At 40.1% G+C, this 18528-nt stretch overlaps 1 protein-coding gene across 3 annotated transcripts in view; it reads left to right on the forward strand.

Annotated features, from left to right (window-relative positions):
• LOC133402741 (activin receptor type-2A-like) overlaps positions 1-18528 on the forward strand; it is a 67857-nt gene that overhangs the window by 23258 nt on the left and 26071 nt on the right. For all 3 annotated transcript variants that reach the window (XM_061676800.1, XM_061676819.1, XM_061676810.1), the window contains exons 3-4: positions 3058-3191; positions 13418-13572. In XM_061676800.1, coding sequence (XP_061532784.1) covers positions 3058-3191; positions 13418-13572 — 289 coding nt within the window. The remainder of the gene's footprint in view (positions 1-3057; positions 3192-13417; positions 13573-18528) is intronic.

Here is an 18528-nt window from a genome sequence, read left to right on the forward strand (position 1 = left end):
AGTTTGCCTTTTAACTCTTTGACAATTTGTGTTTTTTCTTGAAGTCTAATTTTAGCATACTTGGCTCGGTGTTTGGTGTCAAAATGCCCACGTAAATTGTACTCTTTGATGACCGACACCGTCTCATAACACAAAAGATGCACCGGTTTTTCTCCCTGAAGCGCAAACATATATTCGCCTTCCCCTCTTTAATGAAGCAACCTTCCATCTGCATAAATCCTTTGCTTCCTGGACATTTTGGAATCATTTGTGAATATTTCTCAATTTCATCAATCTCACTTGTCGCATTAATTAAATAGATGTAGACACTGCGTGGTGGGATGCCGTGACTTTGCAGGTAACATAATCGCCAAATGTAGTTTATGGTCAATGCACAATTTAAAGCAACGGACCTATTTTAAGACAACCTTTTTTTTTTAAGACCAATTAAGCACTCACGGGCCACATAAAATGAGGTGGCAGGCCACATCTGATGGCGGCAGACTGACGCTGGTGAGCTTTCTTGGCCAGTGATGAAGTCTTGCTGGTCCAGGAGAGGTCCTTGGTGATGTGCACTCCCCGCAACTTGGTGCGGCGCACCCTCTCCACCGCAGCACCGTTGATGTTCAGGGGATCATGCTGGGAGTGCGCTCTCCTGAAGTCCACAACAATCTCCTTGTTTTTTTTTTTTCCCACGTTCAGGGAGAGATTGTTTTCCATGCACCACCCGGCCAGGCGGCTCACCTCACTCCTGTAGTCTGCCTCCTCCCTGTTGCTGATGAGACCCACCACAGTTGTGTCATCTGCAAACTTGATAAAGAGTGCACACTGCACACAGACCTACAGCTCCAACAGCTGTAGGTCTGTGTGCAGTCATAGGTCAGCAGGGTGAAGAGGAGGGGGCTCAACACACAACCTTGAGGGCCCCCCGTGTTCGGAGTGATGGTGCTGGAGGTGTTGCTGCCCACCTGTACTGCCTGCGGTCTCCCTGTCAGAAAGTCCAGCAGCCAGTTGCAGATCGAAGTGTTGAGCCCCAGCTGCTCCATTTTGTAGATCGGTTGTTTAGGGATGATGGTATTGAATGCTGAGCTGAAGTTTATGAACAGAATTTGACATATGATTCCTCAGAGTCCAGGTGTGTGAGGGCAGAGTGCAGGACGGTGGAGGTCATTGGTTGACTGGTTGGACCAATATGCAAACTGGAAAGGGGTCCAAGGGGGGAGGAGGGGTGGACAATTGATGTGGTGCATGACTAGCCGTTTGAAGCACTTCCTCAGGATGTGAGTGAGCGCTACCGGACAGTAGTCATTGAGGCATGAGGGAGACGACGACTTTGGGACTGGGATGATGGTGGTGGCTTTAAAGCATGTGGGGACAACACCCTGACTCAAGGAGGTATTGAAGATGTCCGTGAAGACATCTGTGAGTTCAGCTGCACCGTCCCTCAGAACACGACCAGGTATGTTGTCTGGGCCCGGGGCTTTTTGTGTGTTGATTCTACCGAGAGATCTTTTCACGCTGTCCCGGGTCAGTGTCAGCACTTGGTCACCAGGAGGGGTTGGAGTCTTGTGTGCAGGGGTGCTGTTGTGTGCCTCAAAGCGAGTATAGAAGTCATTCAGCTCATTTAGCAGGGAGGTGGAGCTTTCCCAGTTCTGTGGGGAGGGTTTATAGTCCGTAATGGTCTGAATACCTCGCCACAGACTCCTGGTGTCATCGCTGTCAGACTGGGTAATTCTCTTCGCCTTCTCTGAACTGGGTGGCAAAGTTGAAAGCATTTCAACTGTTGTTGTTTGGGCCTGCTTCGCTGTTGCAGTTGAAGTAGCAGTAGCAGGCATTAGCTTCTCTGGGGAGAAACGGCTAACGTTGTTTCTCAGGTTGGTGTTATTTCCAAGGTATTAGATTTTTTTTAGCGACATATCTTACACACACCGTGTGTCTCGTCAAGTTCTTGCTTTCCAATGAGTTTGTAAAATCCAAAATGAGCCCAGAGGTCCGCTTTCAATATTCCAGGAACGTTTTTATTGGCTGGCCTCAAATTTGGCTGCTCTCCGCAATGTTCCATGTTTTTTTGCTGTCGCGTTTTGCAGTGATTTGTCCATTCAGGGATATCGTCGGCTGCCGTAAAGCTGTTGCGGTTGTTGTGATCTAGTATGCATACATTTGTGTCTATGGAATGAAGATGACGCCTGCCGAGTGTACTGTAACTAACCATAATCATAATAATAATAATAATAATATGGCGACCAGTTTAGGGTGTACCCCGCCTCTCGCCCGAAGATAGCTGGGATAGGCTCCAGCACGCCCGCGACCCTTGTGAGGATAAGCGGTCCAGAAAATGGATGAATAATAATAATAATCGATTATATCTCGTCACAGCATTGATGCAGAATCATTCATTTCTGGATTGCGATACATAAGTAAATTATTTTCAACAATATATATATATATATATATATATATATATCTCGTGTCAATCGACTCCATGGAAACTTGTTGATGAGACCTGAGAAATTGGGTTATTTCTCATGGATAGACAGGTGTTAAATTTAGTTGTTGTTTTCTTTTAATGTAAATATAATAAAGTTTGCTTTTATTATATTGAGCAGTAACTGTAAATGTAAATGTCCATTAGTAAATGTATTCTGTCTTCATTTTATATTTATATACTTTTTGCTTCCCTTGTTGAGACTGGTTCAACCTTTTATACATTTTCTACAGCTTATCAGGTTCAGGGTCATATAGGAAGGTGGAGCCTATCCCATCTGACTTTAGGCAGCCAATGAGTCAGGCCTTAATTACTTTTGGCCTCTGCTGATTACTGCCAAGTAGTGAAACCCTGTCAGGGCTTCAAGATGGTGCAACTGCACAACATAATAATAACCAAATACAGTATTACAACAAATTTCACATGGATATTGTAAACTATCAGAAATTAACAAATTTATTTGTCATCACTGATTGAAACGGGTATTAACGTGATATTAACTTTATTATACTTTTTGTTTTATATTTGGTAAAACTTCCAGAATTGTAGATGTGCACTCCGTGTATGTTTTAATTTCTCTTTGTCCTCTGCAGCAATGAGTGCGTGGAGAGGAAGGAGAATCCCGATGTTTTCTTCTGCTGCTGTGAAGGCAACATGTGCAATGAGCGCTTCCTGTATGCACCTGATACACCCCCACAAAGCGACACACACCAGTCAACAGCCTACAGTATGTACTCTCATGCTTTCTCTCGGGGACACACATGCACACACACTCCAATGAGATGTCGTTCAATAATTGTCAATTGCTTAGTTGAGAATAATTTGTACTCTAGCATATTTAAATGTCTTGAATATTTAGCAAGCTATGTACTTCTACTTTTTATTTTTACTCAACAAACATTCTGGCACGGTGGATGACTGGCTAGCACATCTGCCTCACAGTTCTGAAGACCCGGTTTCAAATCTGGCCTCGCCTCTGTGGAGTTTGCATGTTCTCCGCGTGCCTGCGTGGGTTTTTTCTGGGTACTCCGGTTTCCTCCCACATCCCAAAGACATGCAGACTCTAAATTGCCCATAGGTGTGAATGTGAGAGTGAATGGTTGTTTGTTTATATGTGTCGTGCAATTGGCTGGCGACCAGTTCAGGGTGTACCCCGCCTCTCGCCTAGTCATCTGGGATAGGCTCCAGCATGCCCGCGACCCTCGTGAGGATAAGCACTACGGAAAATGAATGAATGAGATGAATAAACAAACATTACCAAACATTCACCTTTATTTGATAAACTTGGTCGAGTTTTGTAAAATACCTATGCTGGTCTGAACTCGCTGCTCTGTTCTCTGCTTTCAGGTTTTTTGCAATTTTTTAAAAATTCTGAGAGTTACAAAAAAAAATTAAAAAATTCAAGGATTTGGTCTTTATTTTGTGAGGAGTTGATAGTTACATCCGTTTGACCGGACATATAATCCATTCAACCTCAAAAAGATACTCTGAAATACATAACACAATGACAAGATTGTTATATGGTTATGTTTGTTAGGGGTGTCCCGATTTGATCTTTGAGATAGGAAATCTGATGTCAAATAAAAACGAGTATCAGATTGAATCAGACTCGATCTAAAATCTCAGATTTTACCATTCTTATACAAGCAGTCCATTCCATGCTCGGTTCTAGCACTTCTATCCAGCAGCGCCAGGACGGCATGCAGATCCCACATGATCACAGCAACCGGTTGCTAAGGTGCTAACAATAGTAGCAAGGAGTAAAAGTGAATGTTGCTTGCTTAAAGTCGTTTGTTGACACTCCAGTTCACTGTAAAACTAAACTCATATAACAAAAGATTTACACATATTGAATGTTCAAATACATTACAGACTTCGTTTCTTTCTTCTTTTTTGTTCACAAAAATCTCTAGCTCATAGCTAACACACAATGAATGAAAAACACGATTGATGAGCTAACGGAAATTAGCATAGAACTTGCGGCACTTTATATCTCTCAAAATAATTAATATTAGTACACAAACACTGTATAACCACATACAATATAACAACTAATTGGCAATATAACAATACTCTGGAATATGTTCTTCAAACTCTGTGAAAAACGAGTTATAATAACAATATTCGATCGTGACTTCTTCTATTTTCTTTGTTACTGCAAGTGTATCACACTGGCCCTCAGAGGCTCAGATGTGCACAGCAGGAACAGCGATTGTCAATCAAATGAAACCCCAGTTGCATCAAGAAGTTCAAAAGTGTATTGCCACACATGTGGATATAGCAAATGATGTTCCCATCATATACTGACAGTAAAAAAAATACTGATGCTGGTTATTCTGTTTGAATAATATCACTTCATCAGGCCTTTTCTAACATTTCATACAACAAAATAAGTAAAGTATGTATGAATATTGCTGATATCGGATCAGACCGGTCTCGGCCAAAATTCGAGGCTGCAATATTGGTATCGGATCTGAAGTGAAAAAGTTGGAGATCAATGGTTTGTCACAAAACAACACCAGGAAGAAGGTACAGTTTATGGTCCATTCATTGAGAAGCTTATGAGACATTTTGTAAAAGAATAGGGCAGATTCAGCCACTATGGATATATCATATGAGGATCTGAAAACACTTTTGGGGAAAAAGACAAAAAGCTACTTCTTGTCGATGTCCGTACTCAGCAGGAAGTGGTCAAGGGATGTATACCTGGATCTCTTCATATCCCACTTGATGCTGTAGAAGATGCCTTTGAATTGGAACCAGAAGCCTTCAAGGCAAAATATGGAGTCACCAAGCCATCGTTGGATTGCTCAGAAGAAGAAGAGAATAAGAATCACCTTTTATTGTCATGAACATGCATGCATGTACACAAAATGTGTTCTCTGCATTTACCCCACCACAGTGAACACATACACATGTTAGTGGAACACACTGGAGCAGGGGGCAGGTGAAGCGCCCAGGGAGGATTTCGGGGTATCATTGTCTTGCTCAAGGACACCACAGCCGTGAGTCCGGGGGATGTTGGCAGATGGTCCAGTCGGGGTCTTGAACGTAGGTCCCCCACGGTGGCAGGCGATGATCTTAACCATTGGGCCACGGCTGCCCCTCAGCGCTAGTCTTTCACTACCACCTAGGCAAGCGAGGGGCAGCGGCCACAAGCAACGCAAAGCAGCTTGGCTACTCAAATGCGCGTAATTACGCCGGCGGATACAAGGAGTGGGCTGAGAGAGCGAGACAGTGACTTATATTGAACGAGAACGTGGTGCAAAATACCAAGGGGAACCATATAGTTTCTTTTGTATGCTGGTATTTTTTCATTTGCACTCCATGTTTTCATTAAAGCAATTACAAGTGATAGTTTAAAAAAAAAAAAAGCAAGTGAATAAGTTGGATCGGGACATCCCTAATGTTTATGCATCACTATTTTGAAATATACATTACACACCCTCCTCTCCCCTTTCCCTGGCGCCCTTGTCCGTTATTGCTCGCAGTGGTTGCTTAACATGGGCTTGCTTTTGGCGGACTGTGACCTTTTTTTTTCGGGTGACAGATGGCTCATGCATTGGGCCCTGTTGGTGCCCCCATGCTTTGTGGGGGTGGTGGAGGAGTGTAGCAACTCAATAAAAATACGAGACAAATTTTTTGAAAGAATACAAGCACTTACATTTCATTACTCGCTGATACCAAGTACTGGTACTTCATAATACCATTACGTCTTACAATTGTGGCCGGAGCAGAGCACCGCGGAGCAGATTGCGCAGCAGGTCTCGAGAACACCGGTGCTTGGTGGACGGATCGCATCTGCGACTCAACTATATAATCCACACTAGGAGTCGATGAACAACCCCCATGACATGGACAGCTACCTGTTGCATAAGGAGCAATCAGGAGGGCTACTTCTGTGGCATAACTTTAAATATAATATATCTGATGGTTTGTGTGATTTAAATAAATAAAAACTTAAAATAAATAAAAACTTTACCATGAAGTAATAGTATAGATTTAACATCATAAGGACTGCATATTGCTCTCAAGTATTACTCTGTGACTTTACATTCATAGGAAAACATTTATAGTTGAGTACTTAATTTCGATTTTATATATCTATCTGCATCACAGTTAAATATAAGTATGCAAAAGAAATCCCAAACATTATAAAACAGACTGAACATTTATAAACACCTTAAAGGTTTTGTGGTATTGTATTGGTATTGCATCCACCACATCCATCATGATTGGCAGACCACATGCATTTGTGTCACTCAAAAATACTTCTCAAATGTTTATTAATTGTGACCAGTTTAACGCATATATTAGTGGAGTAGAATATTAAAAAAGACAGGACAGTGTGTCCATGGTATGCAAATGACATTTTCTTTAGGTGCTTCGACAGGTCTCTGTTCAAGGGAATAGTTTTAAAATGTCATATTTATGCAGACCTTTTAAAAAATGTGAAAAAGCCTTAACCTAATTTTTGTACCAGTCTTGTGTAAACCTTGTCCCGCCGCTGATGTGCCCTGGTGACATCACTCCTCCTCTTCCTTACCCCACATGTACATTGCTCTACACTCATTCTCACTTCAGCTGCACTTACCATAACGTCATCATATGTGATAATATTATTACAAATATCCTCATTTGTAGCTTATTTCTAGTTGTTCTGTTTACAGTGAACCCCCGTTTATCACGGGATATGTTCAAGACCCATCCGCAATAGGTCTGAAATCCACCAGACCTAATAAAATACACTTTTTTTTTTTTAAACACTTAAAATATTACTTAATGCCTGCTGTTTATTTGTCACTCCCAGTTAGGTTACTGTAAAACTGACACTTAAAACAAAATAATTAAGCATTGTATATTTCAACACCAAGATCTTCAACCAAACCATATCATTTCGTCGTAGCCTGAATTAATAGGTTTCTCTTTTTCGATATTGGAAAAAAATGACGCAATTTATTTATATTTTGACACTGCGATACATCTTGTGATGTGGAAAAATACAGGATAACATACTCGTGATGTGAAAACCAGCACAAGTTTCTCTTTTTGTTGTGTGTGTATTGTTTGGACAGTTTACAATCGCTTCGGTTAAAAAGAAACTATGCTTAGTAGAGCACAGAGGTATAAGTGATTCATTTGTGTGAAGTCTACCTTTATTTAAATGCACTGTAGTATTGAGCAGTTAATAATCCTGCTAGACTTCAAGTTAAAATAATTTATTTAAATGTCCAGTTATACTGTAGTATGTACGTATATCCATTAGTGCATTCCTAACACTAGTTGTGTTTTTAATCAATCTGTTACTTTACATATAATAATATGCATTAGTGTTTCTATATTTGAGTGCTTTAGTTTAACCAACACACGTTGTTGTGTGCACATGTACAACGCGATGATGATGCACAAACGACATATTGTGTAGCTCTATACTTTTCTTCTTCACCTACTGAGGTCAAAGTGTCTTATCAATGACGGCTGAGGGTGGATTTGGCTGACACCATGTGATGGAAGGACAGGCACGCCCAGCAGACACCACTCTGCTCCTGCAGGGGTCGGACACAGTTCAGAGCTCTGTTATTTTTGGCCAGAGGATTAAGTGATGTGACAAGATGGATTTGCTTGTCCTGCTGCTTGCATGTGTGTGCATGCATTTATACTCCCCTCTAAAAGTATTGGAACAGTGAAGCCAATTCCTTTATTCTTGCTGAAGAATGCTCATTTGGATTTGACATCAATTGATGAATGTGTGAGACAAATGATCAACATTTTAGCTTTTATTTCCAGATATTTAGATCTAGATCTGATACAAAAAAATTGAGTAGCTGCGTTAGTTTGAATCCACCCATTTTTAATGCTAGTGAACATATTCAAATGTGTTTTTATCGCCAAGGTGCAGTACGTTGATTATTCAAACAATAGTGCAGAATGTCAACACTCAATTTCAAGTTTGGGTTTAGTTGTGTACTTACAACCCCAATTCCAATGAAGTTGGGACGTTGTGTTAAACATAAATAAAAACAGAATACAATGATTTGCAAATCATGTTCAACCTATATTTAACTGAATACACTACAAAGACAATATATTTAATGTTCAAAATTTATTGTTTTTAGCAAATAATCATTAACGTAGCATTTTATGGCTGCAACACGTTCCAAAAAATCTGGGACAGGGTCATGTTTACCACTGTGTTACATCACCATTTCTTTTAACAACATTCCTTTAAACGATGGGAATTGAGGACAATAATTGTTGAAGCTTTGTAGGTGGAATTCTTTCCCATTCTTGCTTAATGTACAGCTTCAGCTGTTCAACATTCCGGGGTCTCCGTTGTCGTATTTTACGCTTCATAATGCGCCACGCATTTTCAATGGGAGACAGGTCTGGACTGAAGGCAGGCCAGTCTACTACCCGCACTCTTTTACGACGAAGACACGCTGTTGTAACACGTACAGAATGTGGTTTGGCATTGTCTTGCTGAAATAAGCAGTGGCGTCTATGAAAAAGATGTTGCTTGGATTCCAGCATATGTTTCTCCAAAACCTGTATGTACCTTTCAGCATTAAAGGTGCCTTCACAGATGTGTAAGTTACCCATGCCATTGGCACTAACACAGCCCTATACCATCACAGATGCTGGCTTTTGAACTTTGCGTCCATAAAAGTCCGGATGGTTCTTTTCCTCTTTGGCCCGGGGGACACGACGTCCACAATTTCCAAAAACTATTGGAAATGTGGACTTGTCGGACCACAGAACACTTTTCATCAGTTCATCTTAGATGAGCTTGGACCCAGAGAAGCTGGCCGCATTTCTGGGTGTTGTTGATAAATGGCTTTTGCTTTGCATAGTAGAGTTTCAAGTTGCACTTACGGATGTAGCGCCGAACTGTATTTACTGACATTGGTTTTCCGAAGTGTTCCTGAGCCCATGTGGAAATATCCTTTACACATTGATGTCGTTTTTTGAAGCAGTGCCGCCTGAGGGATCGAAGGTCACGGGCATTCAATGTTGGTTTTCGGGCCTTGCCGCTTACATGCAGTAATTTCTCCAGATTCTCTGAAACTTTTGATGATATTATGGACCGTAGATGATGAAATCCCTAAATTCCTTGCAATTGTACGCTGAGGAACAGTGTCCTTAAACTGTTCGACAATTTTCTCACGCACTTGTTCACAAAGAGGTGAACCTCGCCCCATCTTTGCTTGTGAATGACTGAGCAATTCAGGGAAGCTCCTTTTATACCCAATCATGGCACCTACCTGTTCCCAATTAGCCTGTTCACCTGTAAGATGTTCCAAACAGGTGTTTGATGAGCATTCCTCAACTTTCTCTGTCTTTCCACCTGTCCCAACTTTTCCGGAACGTGTTGCAGCCATAAAATTCTAAGTTAATGATTACTTGCTAAACGCAATAAAATTTATCAGTTTGCACATTAAATATCTTGTCTTTGTAGGGTATTCAATTAAATATAGGCTGAACATGATTTGCAAATCATTGTATTCTGTTTTTATTTATGTTTAACACAACATCCCAACTTCATTGGGGTTGTAGATGTGTAACCAGCATTTAAACCGGAGCACTTTCAATGGGTGAAAAACAGCAATTGTGCAGCTGACTAATTGAAAATCAATCAGAACCTTGCACACCAAATGGCCGCAGCCAATACAACCATTGTTTTGTCCTGAAGAAGAAAGAAACAACTGGTCTGCTTAGTAACAGATGTTAAAGCAGTAGATAAAGCATAGCATTGGCAGTTGATGAGAGAAATGTTGCAAGAGCTGTGAAGAAAGCCCAAAAATATATGTTGGTGAGAAGCATCACCCAAAGGACAGGAGTGAAGGCATCAGAATCTACTGTTTGCATTCCTGAACAAAAGTACACAGGCCAAAGTTGAGGCTAAAGTTTGGAGAGAGAGAGAGGATCTGCTAATCATCCTGTCTAAACATCTATGAAATTTAGTGGATGTAAAGACTTTGGCTTGGTTCTCCCTAGATGGGCTTACTAATCGTCATTGATGTAACACATGATGTCAGCAGCAAAATGAACTCAAACGTCTACTGTAGGAGTGGAAATTTGTTTTTAAAACCATCGAAGCCGTTGGGTTCCAGTATTTCTGTTCAATCTGCATGGATCCTGTTTGGTTTCGCACACACAACTTTTTTTTTTTCTTCCTCGTTTACAATCCTGAGCAGAAACTAGCACTAATGTACCTAAAACTAGATGAGAACCATTAAATGCAGATGGGAAAGCGAAGCGGCTTTGCAAGCGGTCAGTTGTAAAGAGAAAAAAAAAGTTGTGGTTTGTGTGTCAAGTTGTATGTGCGTATGTAAGTTCTATGTGGCAGACATAGCTAGTCAATCTAAGATTAGGGATAACTCACCTGAGTTAATATGATTTGATCTCTCCTTCTGTATGTTGTAATATACTATTCATCTAAGACTATTGTTCTAAATTTGTATTGATATTAATGTCAAGTGATGCAGGTTCTGAGACAAAAAGAGAAGAGGAAAGCACAAAGCCTAGAACTGAATTTCGGGGACTTTGAATGTTGGGACTATGACAGGAAAAGCTCGGGAGTTGGTTGCCATGATGATTAGGAGAACGGTTGATATATTGTGTGTCCAGGAGAGCAGGTGGAAAGGCAGTAAGGCTAGAAGTTTAGGGCAGGGTTCAAATTATTTAACCAAGGTGTAGCTGGGAAGAGAAATTGAGTAGGGGTTATTTTAAAGGAAGAGTTAGCTAAGAATATCTTGGAGGTGAAAAAACTATCAGATCGAGTTATGAGGCTGAAAATTGAAATTGAGGGTGTTATGTATAATGTGATTAGTGGCTATGCCCCACAGGTAGGATGTGACCTAGAGGTGGAAGAGAAATTCTGGAAGGAACTAGACGAAGTAGATCTAAGCATCCCAGACAGAGAGAGAGTAGTGATTGGTGCAGATTGTAATGGACATGTTGGTGAAGGAAACAGGGGTGATGAAGAAGTAATGGATAGATTTGGCATCCAGAAAAGGAACTTGGAGGGACAGATGGTGGTAGACATTGCAAAAAGGATGTAAATGGCTGGAGTGAGCACTTTCTTTCAGAAGAGGCAGAAACATAGGATGACCTTAATGAGCATTGGTAGAAGCACCCAGGTGGATTACATCTTCTGCAGCTGATGTAATCTGAAGGAGGTTACTGACTGTAAGGTAGTGGTAGGCGAGAGTGTAGCGAGACAGCATAGGGTGATGGTGTGTAAAATGACTCGTGGTGGGGAGGAAGACAAAGGCAGAGAAGAGAGCCATGTGGTGGAAGCTGAGAAAGGAAGAGTGTTGTATGGCTTTTTGAGAAGAGGTGAAACAGGCTCTCAGTGGACAGGAGGAGCTTCCAGAAGACTGGACCACTACAGCCAAAGTGATCAGAGAGACAGGCAGAAGAGTACTTGGTGCATCTTCTGGTAGGAAAGGGGAGGAGACTTGGTGGTGGAACCTCAAAGTACAGGAATTAATACAAAGAAAGAGGTGAGCTCAGAAGAAGTGGGACACTGAGAGGACCAAATCGAGGAGAAAGGATAAAAGAATACATGGAGATGCGAAGGTAGAAGTGGCAAAGGCCAAACAAGGCATATGAGGACAGGTTGGACACTAAAGAAGGAGAAAAGGATCTATACAGGTTGGCCAGACAGCGGCTTGAGATGGGAAGGATGTGCAGCAGGTTAGGGTAATTAAGGATAGAGATGGAAATGTGCTGACTGGTGCCCGTAGTGTGCTGGATAGATTGAAAGAATACTTTGAGGAATTGATGAATGAGGAAAATGAGAGAGAAAGAAGAGTAGAAGAAGAAAAGTGTTGTGGACCAGGAAGTGGCAATGATTAGTAAAGAAGAAAAGTGTTGTGGACAGGAACTGGCAATGATTAGTAAGGGGGACGTTAGAAAGACACTAAAGAGGATGAAAAATGAAAAGGCAGTTGGTCCTGATAACATACCTGTGGAGGTATGGAATCATCTCGGAGAGGTGGCTGTGGAGTGTTTGACTAGCTTGTTCAACAGAATTCTAGCGGGTGAGAAAATGCCTGAGGAATGGAGGAAAAGTGTGCTGGTGCCCATTTTTAAGAACAAGGTTGATTTGCAGAGCTGTGGGAACTATAGAGGAATAAAGTTGATGAGCCACACAATGAAGTTATGGAAAGAGTAGTGGAGGCCAGACTCAGGACAGGTGTCAGAAAAAATCTGCGAATAGGTGAATCCACGGATGCCGAACTGCACTGTATTACTCCTTTTAATGGTACAACTGGTTGTGCAGCAGTTGAGTAATTGACAACCATTTTGATAATTAGTTAATCATTTGGAAACATTGTTTAATTTAAGATTGTCCAAATCCTCAGAATTTCAGCCTTTGAAGAATTTAAAAAGTCAAGTTTATTTGTACAGTCCTTAATCACAAAGGAGTCCCAAAGGGCTTCCCAGGCCCACATTTGGCAATGATTGACGACATCCCCTAATGTAAACCCCCCAATAAGACAAGAAAAAAGTCAAAATCTCGATTGGGGGGGGGGGAAGAAATAAAAAAGCGTTACGAGGGAAGATAGCATAAAATGGGTGGGATTTGCAACTGAATGACTCTTTTCACTTTAGTAGATTTTAAGTGTATTTCTTTATCAGCATTATATTATCTAAAATGCATTTTTTTCATTACAAGTAATGCTAGCTTTATAAGTTGTGTATCAGATGCAGCGGTCAGTACCTAGAAATAAGATCTGAACTGTCGATCTTGTTTAATGGTAAAGCCAAATGTTTTTCTCAACAGCAAAAAAAAAGGTTTCCTCACTCTTCCAACATTTTTGGAGTTCTACATGCGATCATTTAATCTCTCGGTGCAAGGTTTTGTCTGCATTTACAGAGGGTGTGGCACAGTGTCAAGTATATTAGGTCAATAAAATGTTGAATGCTGCCATTCCTTTCTTGCAGCCACATCCAACCCCTTTTCCCAGAAGCCTCAGCTCTTCAGCACCCTGCTTTACTCCCTGGTTCCAATCATCGGACTGGCTGCTGTCGTCCTCTTCTCCTTCTGGATGTGGCGCCACCACAAGTTGGCCTATCCGGCAGCCCTCGTCCCTACACATGTAAGAAAACAAAAAAAACACGCACATAAGGCTTCATAATACTTGGCTCACACCATCTTCATCCCTGACCCTCAGCTCACTATCAATTCACCTATATGGCAGGAGTGACCACTGTATTTTGATAGGAAGGTGGTTTAAACACGTCTTGCTGGGGCAGTGCTTCATTGTAAGTTCCTTAGCAGGGAGAAGAAAACCCATGCTGCGCCTCCATCGTATGGAAGAGAAGTTAGGGGCCTCTGCATTATTGATGACGCTTTATATAGACAAACAATATTAAACACAGAAACGCTCACAGCATTGCCTTGGAGAGTGGTGGTGATGGTGGGTGGATAGTGTGGGAGAGGGGGTGAAGAGAGACATGCAGTTCTCTCAATTTGGTGGTTGAATCTGCATGGGGCTGTAGCATAGTAGACTGGAAATACTATTATTCCATGGAAATACAACTACAAAAAGGTTTATCAAACATGTTGTCTTCAAACTGTTGAATAAATAAGATTTGCAGTAAGGCTGAACAAGATTTAAGCAAAGAATAAATCACATCATGCACAATGAAAACTGGAAAACAACACTAAAGGATTCATATAATCATGGTCGTGGAAGTGATACTGTATATTGTTTGCACATTCAGTTCATGCAAAGTACACTCAGATATGAAAATGATGTCACAGTAATTTATGTATTAGTAATCCTTTATGCATTTCTAGAACCTGACCTGCTTACTCTTTAAAAGAGATGAAAGCAAATAGATATGCGGTACATTTTACAACATCTGATCGGTTTGATCGGTATCGACCAATAATTAGCATTTTATGCTGATCGGCCGATCGACTTTCATGTCATAATTCGCTGATCCGATCAATGACATTTACTCCGCGTCGCCGTTGCATATGAATCCAAAAGATGGTTTATTTTTAGCCTTGTCACTTGTCTTTGTTACTGTGTGTATCTCATTGTGTGCACCGCACTACCCCTCAGAGGTCAAGACGTGCACAGCAGGAACAGCGAATAATATACGTATACCCCAAATGCATTGCTGCACGTGGAGAAACAAAATTCACCACCATATACTGACAGTAAAAACAAACTGAATGGAACTTGAATGATTTTGCACTTTAAAAGTATAATTTGTATTTATTATTTATTGAGGTTATTTTTCATGGTTTTCTAATTAATTTATTTAATCTATTGAAATGTAAATTATGCTTATGTTTAAGTTAAGCAGTGGTTATGTTTCAATTTCAATATGTTATTGGTTTTATTGAAGTTATTTTTCAGGAATTTCTAATATAATTTATTATCTTTTATCTCATAAATGTATTTATAATTTATTTTATTCAATTGTAGTACATTTCTATGTTTAAAGTTAATTTATGTAACCCATTAGTTAATAATAAATGGGTCAGTTTTTCTCTTACCTACTGTTGCTGGTTATTGTTCTCTGTTTGCGTAATATCTCTTGATGAAGTCGTTTCTAACATTTCATACTACAAAATAAGTAAAGTACATATGATTATTGCTGAAATCGGATCAGACCGATATCAGTATTCGCCAAAACTCAAGTCTACAATATCGGTATCAGGTTGAAGTGAAAAAGTTGGATCGGGACATATACTATACTACTATACAGTATATGCAGTATGTACTGTATATTTCAAGGCGTCCCCCACTGTGAAGTTTTCAAAAACTTCTGTTTATTTTTGTGAGAAATCATTGGTGGAGGCAATAAGCTCTGGGCGCTATTAAAAATACATTAAATTAAAAGTCGTTCCATACTTAACACAAAGTCATGAAAGTGTTATTGATCCCTCCGTTTAATGCTCAACCATATTCCTTTAAGTTGCTCTTTATGCTTGTCCAAAGACATTTAACTAGCTGAGGACACTTTCATGCAATCCAACGTGTCAACACATTTAAAATAGTTTGTCAAAATGATGCATAATTACTGCATGTGAATAATTCATCAGTGTTTTTATCATCACTTTATAGAACCACTTATACCAACTCAGCAAATGGGAGATCCGTTAAATGACCTCCTTCATAATAGTATAGGAACTACACTTATTGTAATTTCTCGTGGATATTTCCTCGATATAATATGCACCCCCAAAATCAACCCCAAAAATGAGCAAAACCCTTCTACCTACAGCAGTGGTCCCCGACCATTTTATCACCGCAGACCGGTCAATGCTTGACAATTTTCCCGCGTCCCGGGTGGGTGGGGGCAATTTAGTTGTCAGTTTGCTATTGTAAGGTTTAAACATGCCTTCAAAATAAGATAAAGATATACCACAAAATGAATATAAAGTGCATGAAAATTTGAAATTTTAGTGGAGGGCAAGATCAATTCTTCACCAATGGTGAATGGCTTTTTAGCCTAGGCAATACGGTTTGCCACCAAGTACGATGCTGTCAGTCCATTTGCATTTACTGATGTGGTGGCCCTCAGTAATTTCTTCTGTCCTTCGTGCTCCTGTTTTTTTTCTTTCAAAATACTCCAGGGGCTTTTCTTTTAATCCATGGTGCTTGGTTTCCAAGTGGCAAAGCAGTTTTGAAGGCTTCATTTCCTCGTTAGAGAGCCATTCTCCGCATATTACGCAGAGCGGGCTTGGTGTGTGGGAATCACCTACCGCCATAAATCCATATTTCAAGTAGGACTCCTGGTATTGTCTGTTAAAAGCTTTCTTTTTTGGGGAAGTCGTAGGCTCTTCTCCAGTCTCTTCACTGACCCTTTTCTCCTTCGAAAAGAAAGTTTCCAAAGATGTTTGTTTCTTACTCATTTTGCTAGCTTAGGGGGACAGGTTACATTTTGGTGCTCAAGTAACCGAGACATAACCAAGAGAATCCAGTAATTTTTTTTCAAAATAAAAGCTTGTTCAGACTCTTGTTCAGACTCAGATAATACATAAAACGGAAATATATATATATATTTTTTTATTTTTTTATTTTTTCTATTTCTCGTGCGGCGACTGTTTCGTACTCCTTCAGCGCTGGCAGCTAGATCCATTACACACATGCACACACAGATGTAATTGTGAATATTACTCTGCGGCAGACTAATATGCTGGCGCATCGGCCTGAGCTTCCGCCTGTGCGCTCGGGACCGGCTTTGGATAAATCACAGGAGTTGACGAGACCAGAAAAAACACTTCCGCCGCTTCTGCTGTTAAGAAGTAACGGTACTTTTACTACATTACAATGATCTAAATCTCGGTCGCTACTTTTATTTATCAATTATTGCTTATTTATCAACTATTTCGTGAGCGAGACTACGACTTAAGACTTCCGTATTGGCGTTTGCTCACCAATCAAACTACACAAAAAAGTCACATGACCTCACTCGTCGTCTTCAATTGTGCTTCCCGGGCATAGGTATTAAAACTAGATAAGCGGTCCGGCTGGTCGTTGTGCCTATGTGGCGGCCATGTTGGGAAGGTCGTCGTTATCATGAAGGCAACGGCACGCAACTCGTCATGTTTACGTTTAGACGAACAAAAACAACAGCTTTCATGTATTGTAGTATTTGACAGGCACTGTCTGCCCAAACGTGGATATTTCAGCTCACCTATAACACCATGCAGTAAATTGCAGATGTTTTGTTGTAGTTTTTGACTGTGTATACACACAAGCCCACACACAGCAACATCAGAATTTGCAGAATTAGAATTTTATTTTGTAATTATTTTTATTTATGTTCATGCTGTGGTTAAAAAATCTGAAGTTACTCACTATTTACTCACTATTTGAGTAATTATTTCACCGTGTACTTTTTACGCATACTCAAGTAATTTTTTGAAGGACTACTTTTTACTCTTACTTGAGTCACATTATTTTCAAGTAATTCTTGAGTACAATATTTGGCTACTGTACCCACCTCTGGAGTGGACATCCTCTATTGCTACTCTTACGTTTAAGCAATGTTTTTGCTCATCAGATCAGCCAGTGTCGTATTTGTTGCACTGGTCTTTTGTATTTCTGCGTCGAGGTGCTGCCTGCGGGTCGTGGCCCTGGTTGTGGTCCCAGTGGAACAGCGAAGCACACGTAACTTCGGCGACAAAAGTTGATCCGCTAGTAGATCTTGTATTACCGTAATTTCTCGTGTATAATGCGCACCCATGTATTATCCGCACCCCCAAAGTTGACCTCAAAATTCTGGAAAACCCTTCTATCTATGTATAATACATTTTTACAATGCATGATTTTGCTTCTACCCATATGATTAAAACATCAAGTATTATCTGTATTTTGTTAGTTTTTTTCAAATAATTATTCTGTAGTAAGCATTTTATTTGAATACATAATCACATAAGGCGAAACACATTTAATTTAATTTTAATGGGATTCAAATTAAACGGTCAAGCATTTCAGAATAGCATTATCATTCAACAAAACATAACCATAAATAAATTAATAATGGTTGTTGTTCAATCATCAGTCATATATAAATAAATAGATAAAAAATAAAATAAATATTTCACAAATTCTGCCAGGGTATGTCAATTTATGAGCACAACTGTACATGTATGCAGTCATACGTACCCCTGTCATATTGGAATGAAAGTGTTGGCTACACCTTTTTTATAACCACTAGGTGGTGGTGGCATTTTGGAATGAATGTGTACAGCTTTTTCATAACCACTAGATGGCGGCATACATTTATAAAATGTGAATGTTTTTTCCATTTGCCCCTATACCTATGTATAATGCGCACTATTGGCTTTTGACAAAAAATCTTTGGGGGAAATGCGCATTATACACGTGAAATTACGGTAATTAGGAAACACGCCTACATTAATCTAATTAGTTTATGGATGTTAAAGTTAAATGTATTAAGCAACAGAGCGATGTTAGGGATTATGTCACAACACAGATTGAACTAACTTCAAATTTAGCAATCGCCAATAAAAACGGAAAAATATTGGACATAATATTTTCCTGCATCCTGCATTTGGGATTAAC

Source organism: Phycodurus eques, chromosome 1 (genome assembly GCF_024500275.1).
Source record: "Phycodurus eques isolate BA_2022a chromosome 1, UOR_Pequ_1.1, whole genome shotgun sequence".
Lineage (NCBI taxonomy): Eukaryota > Metazoa > Chordata > Actinopteri > Syngnathiformes > Syngnathidae > Phycodurus > Phycodurus eques.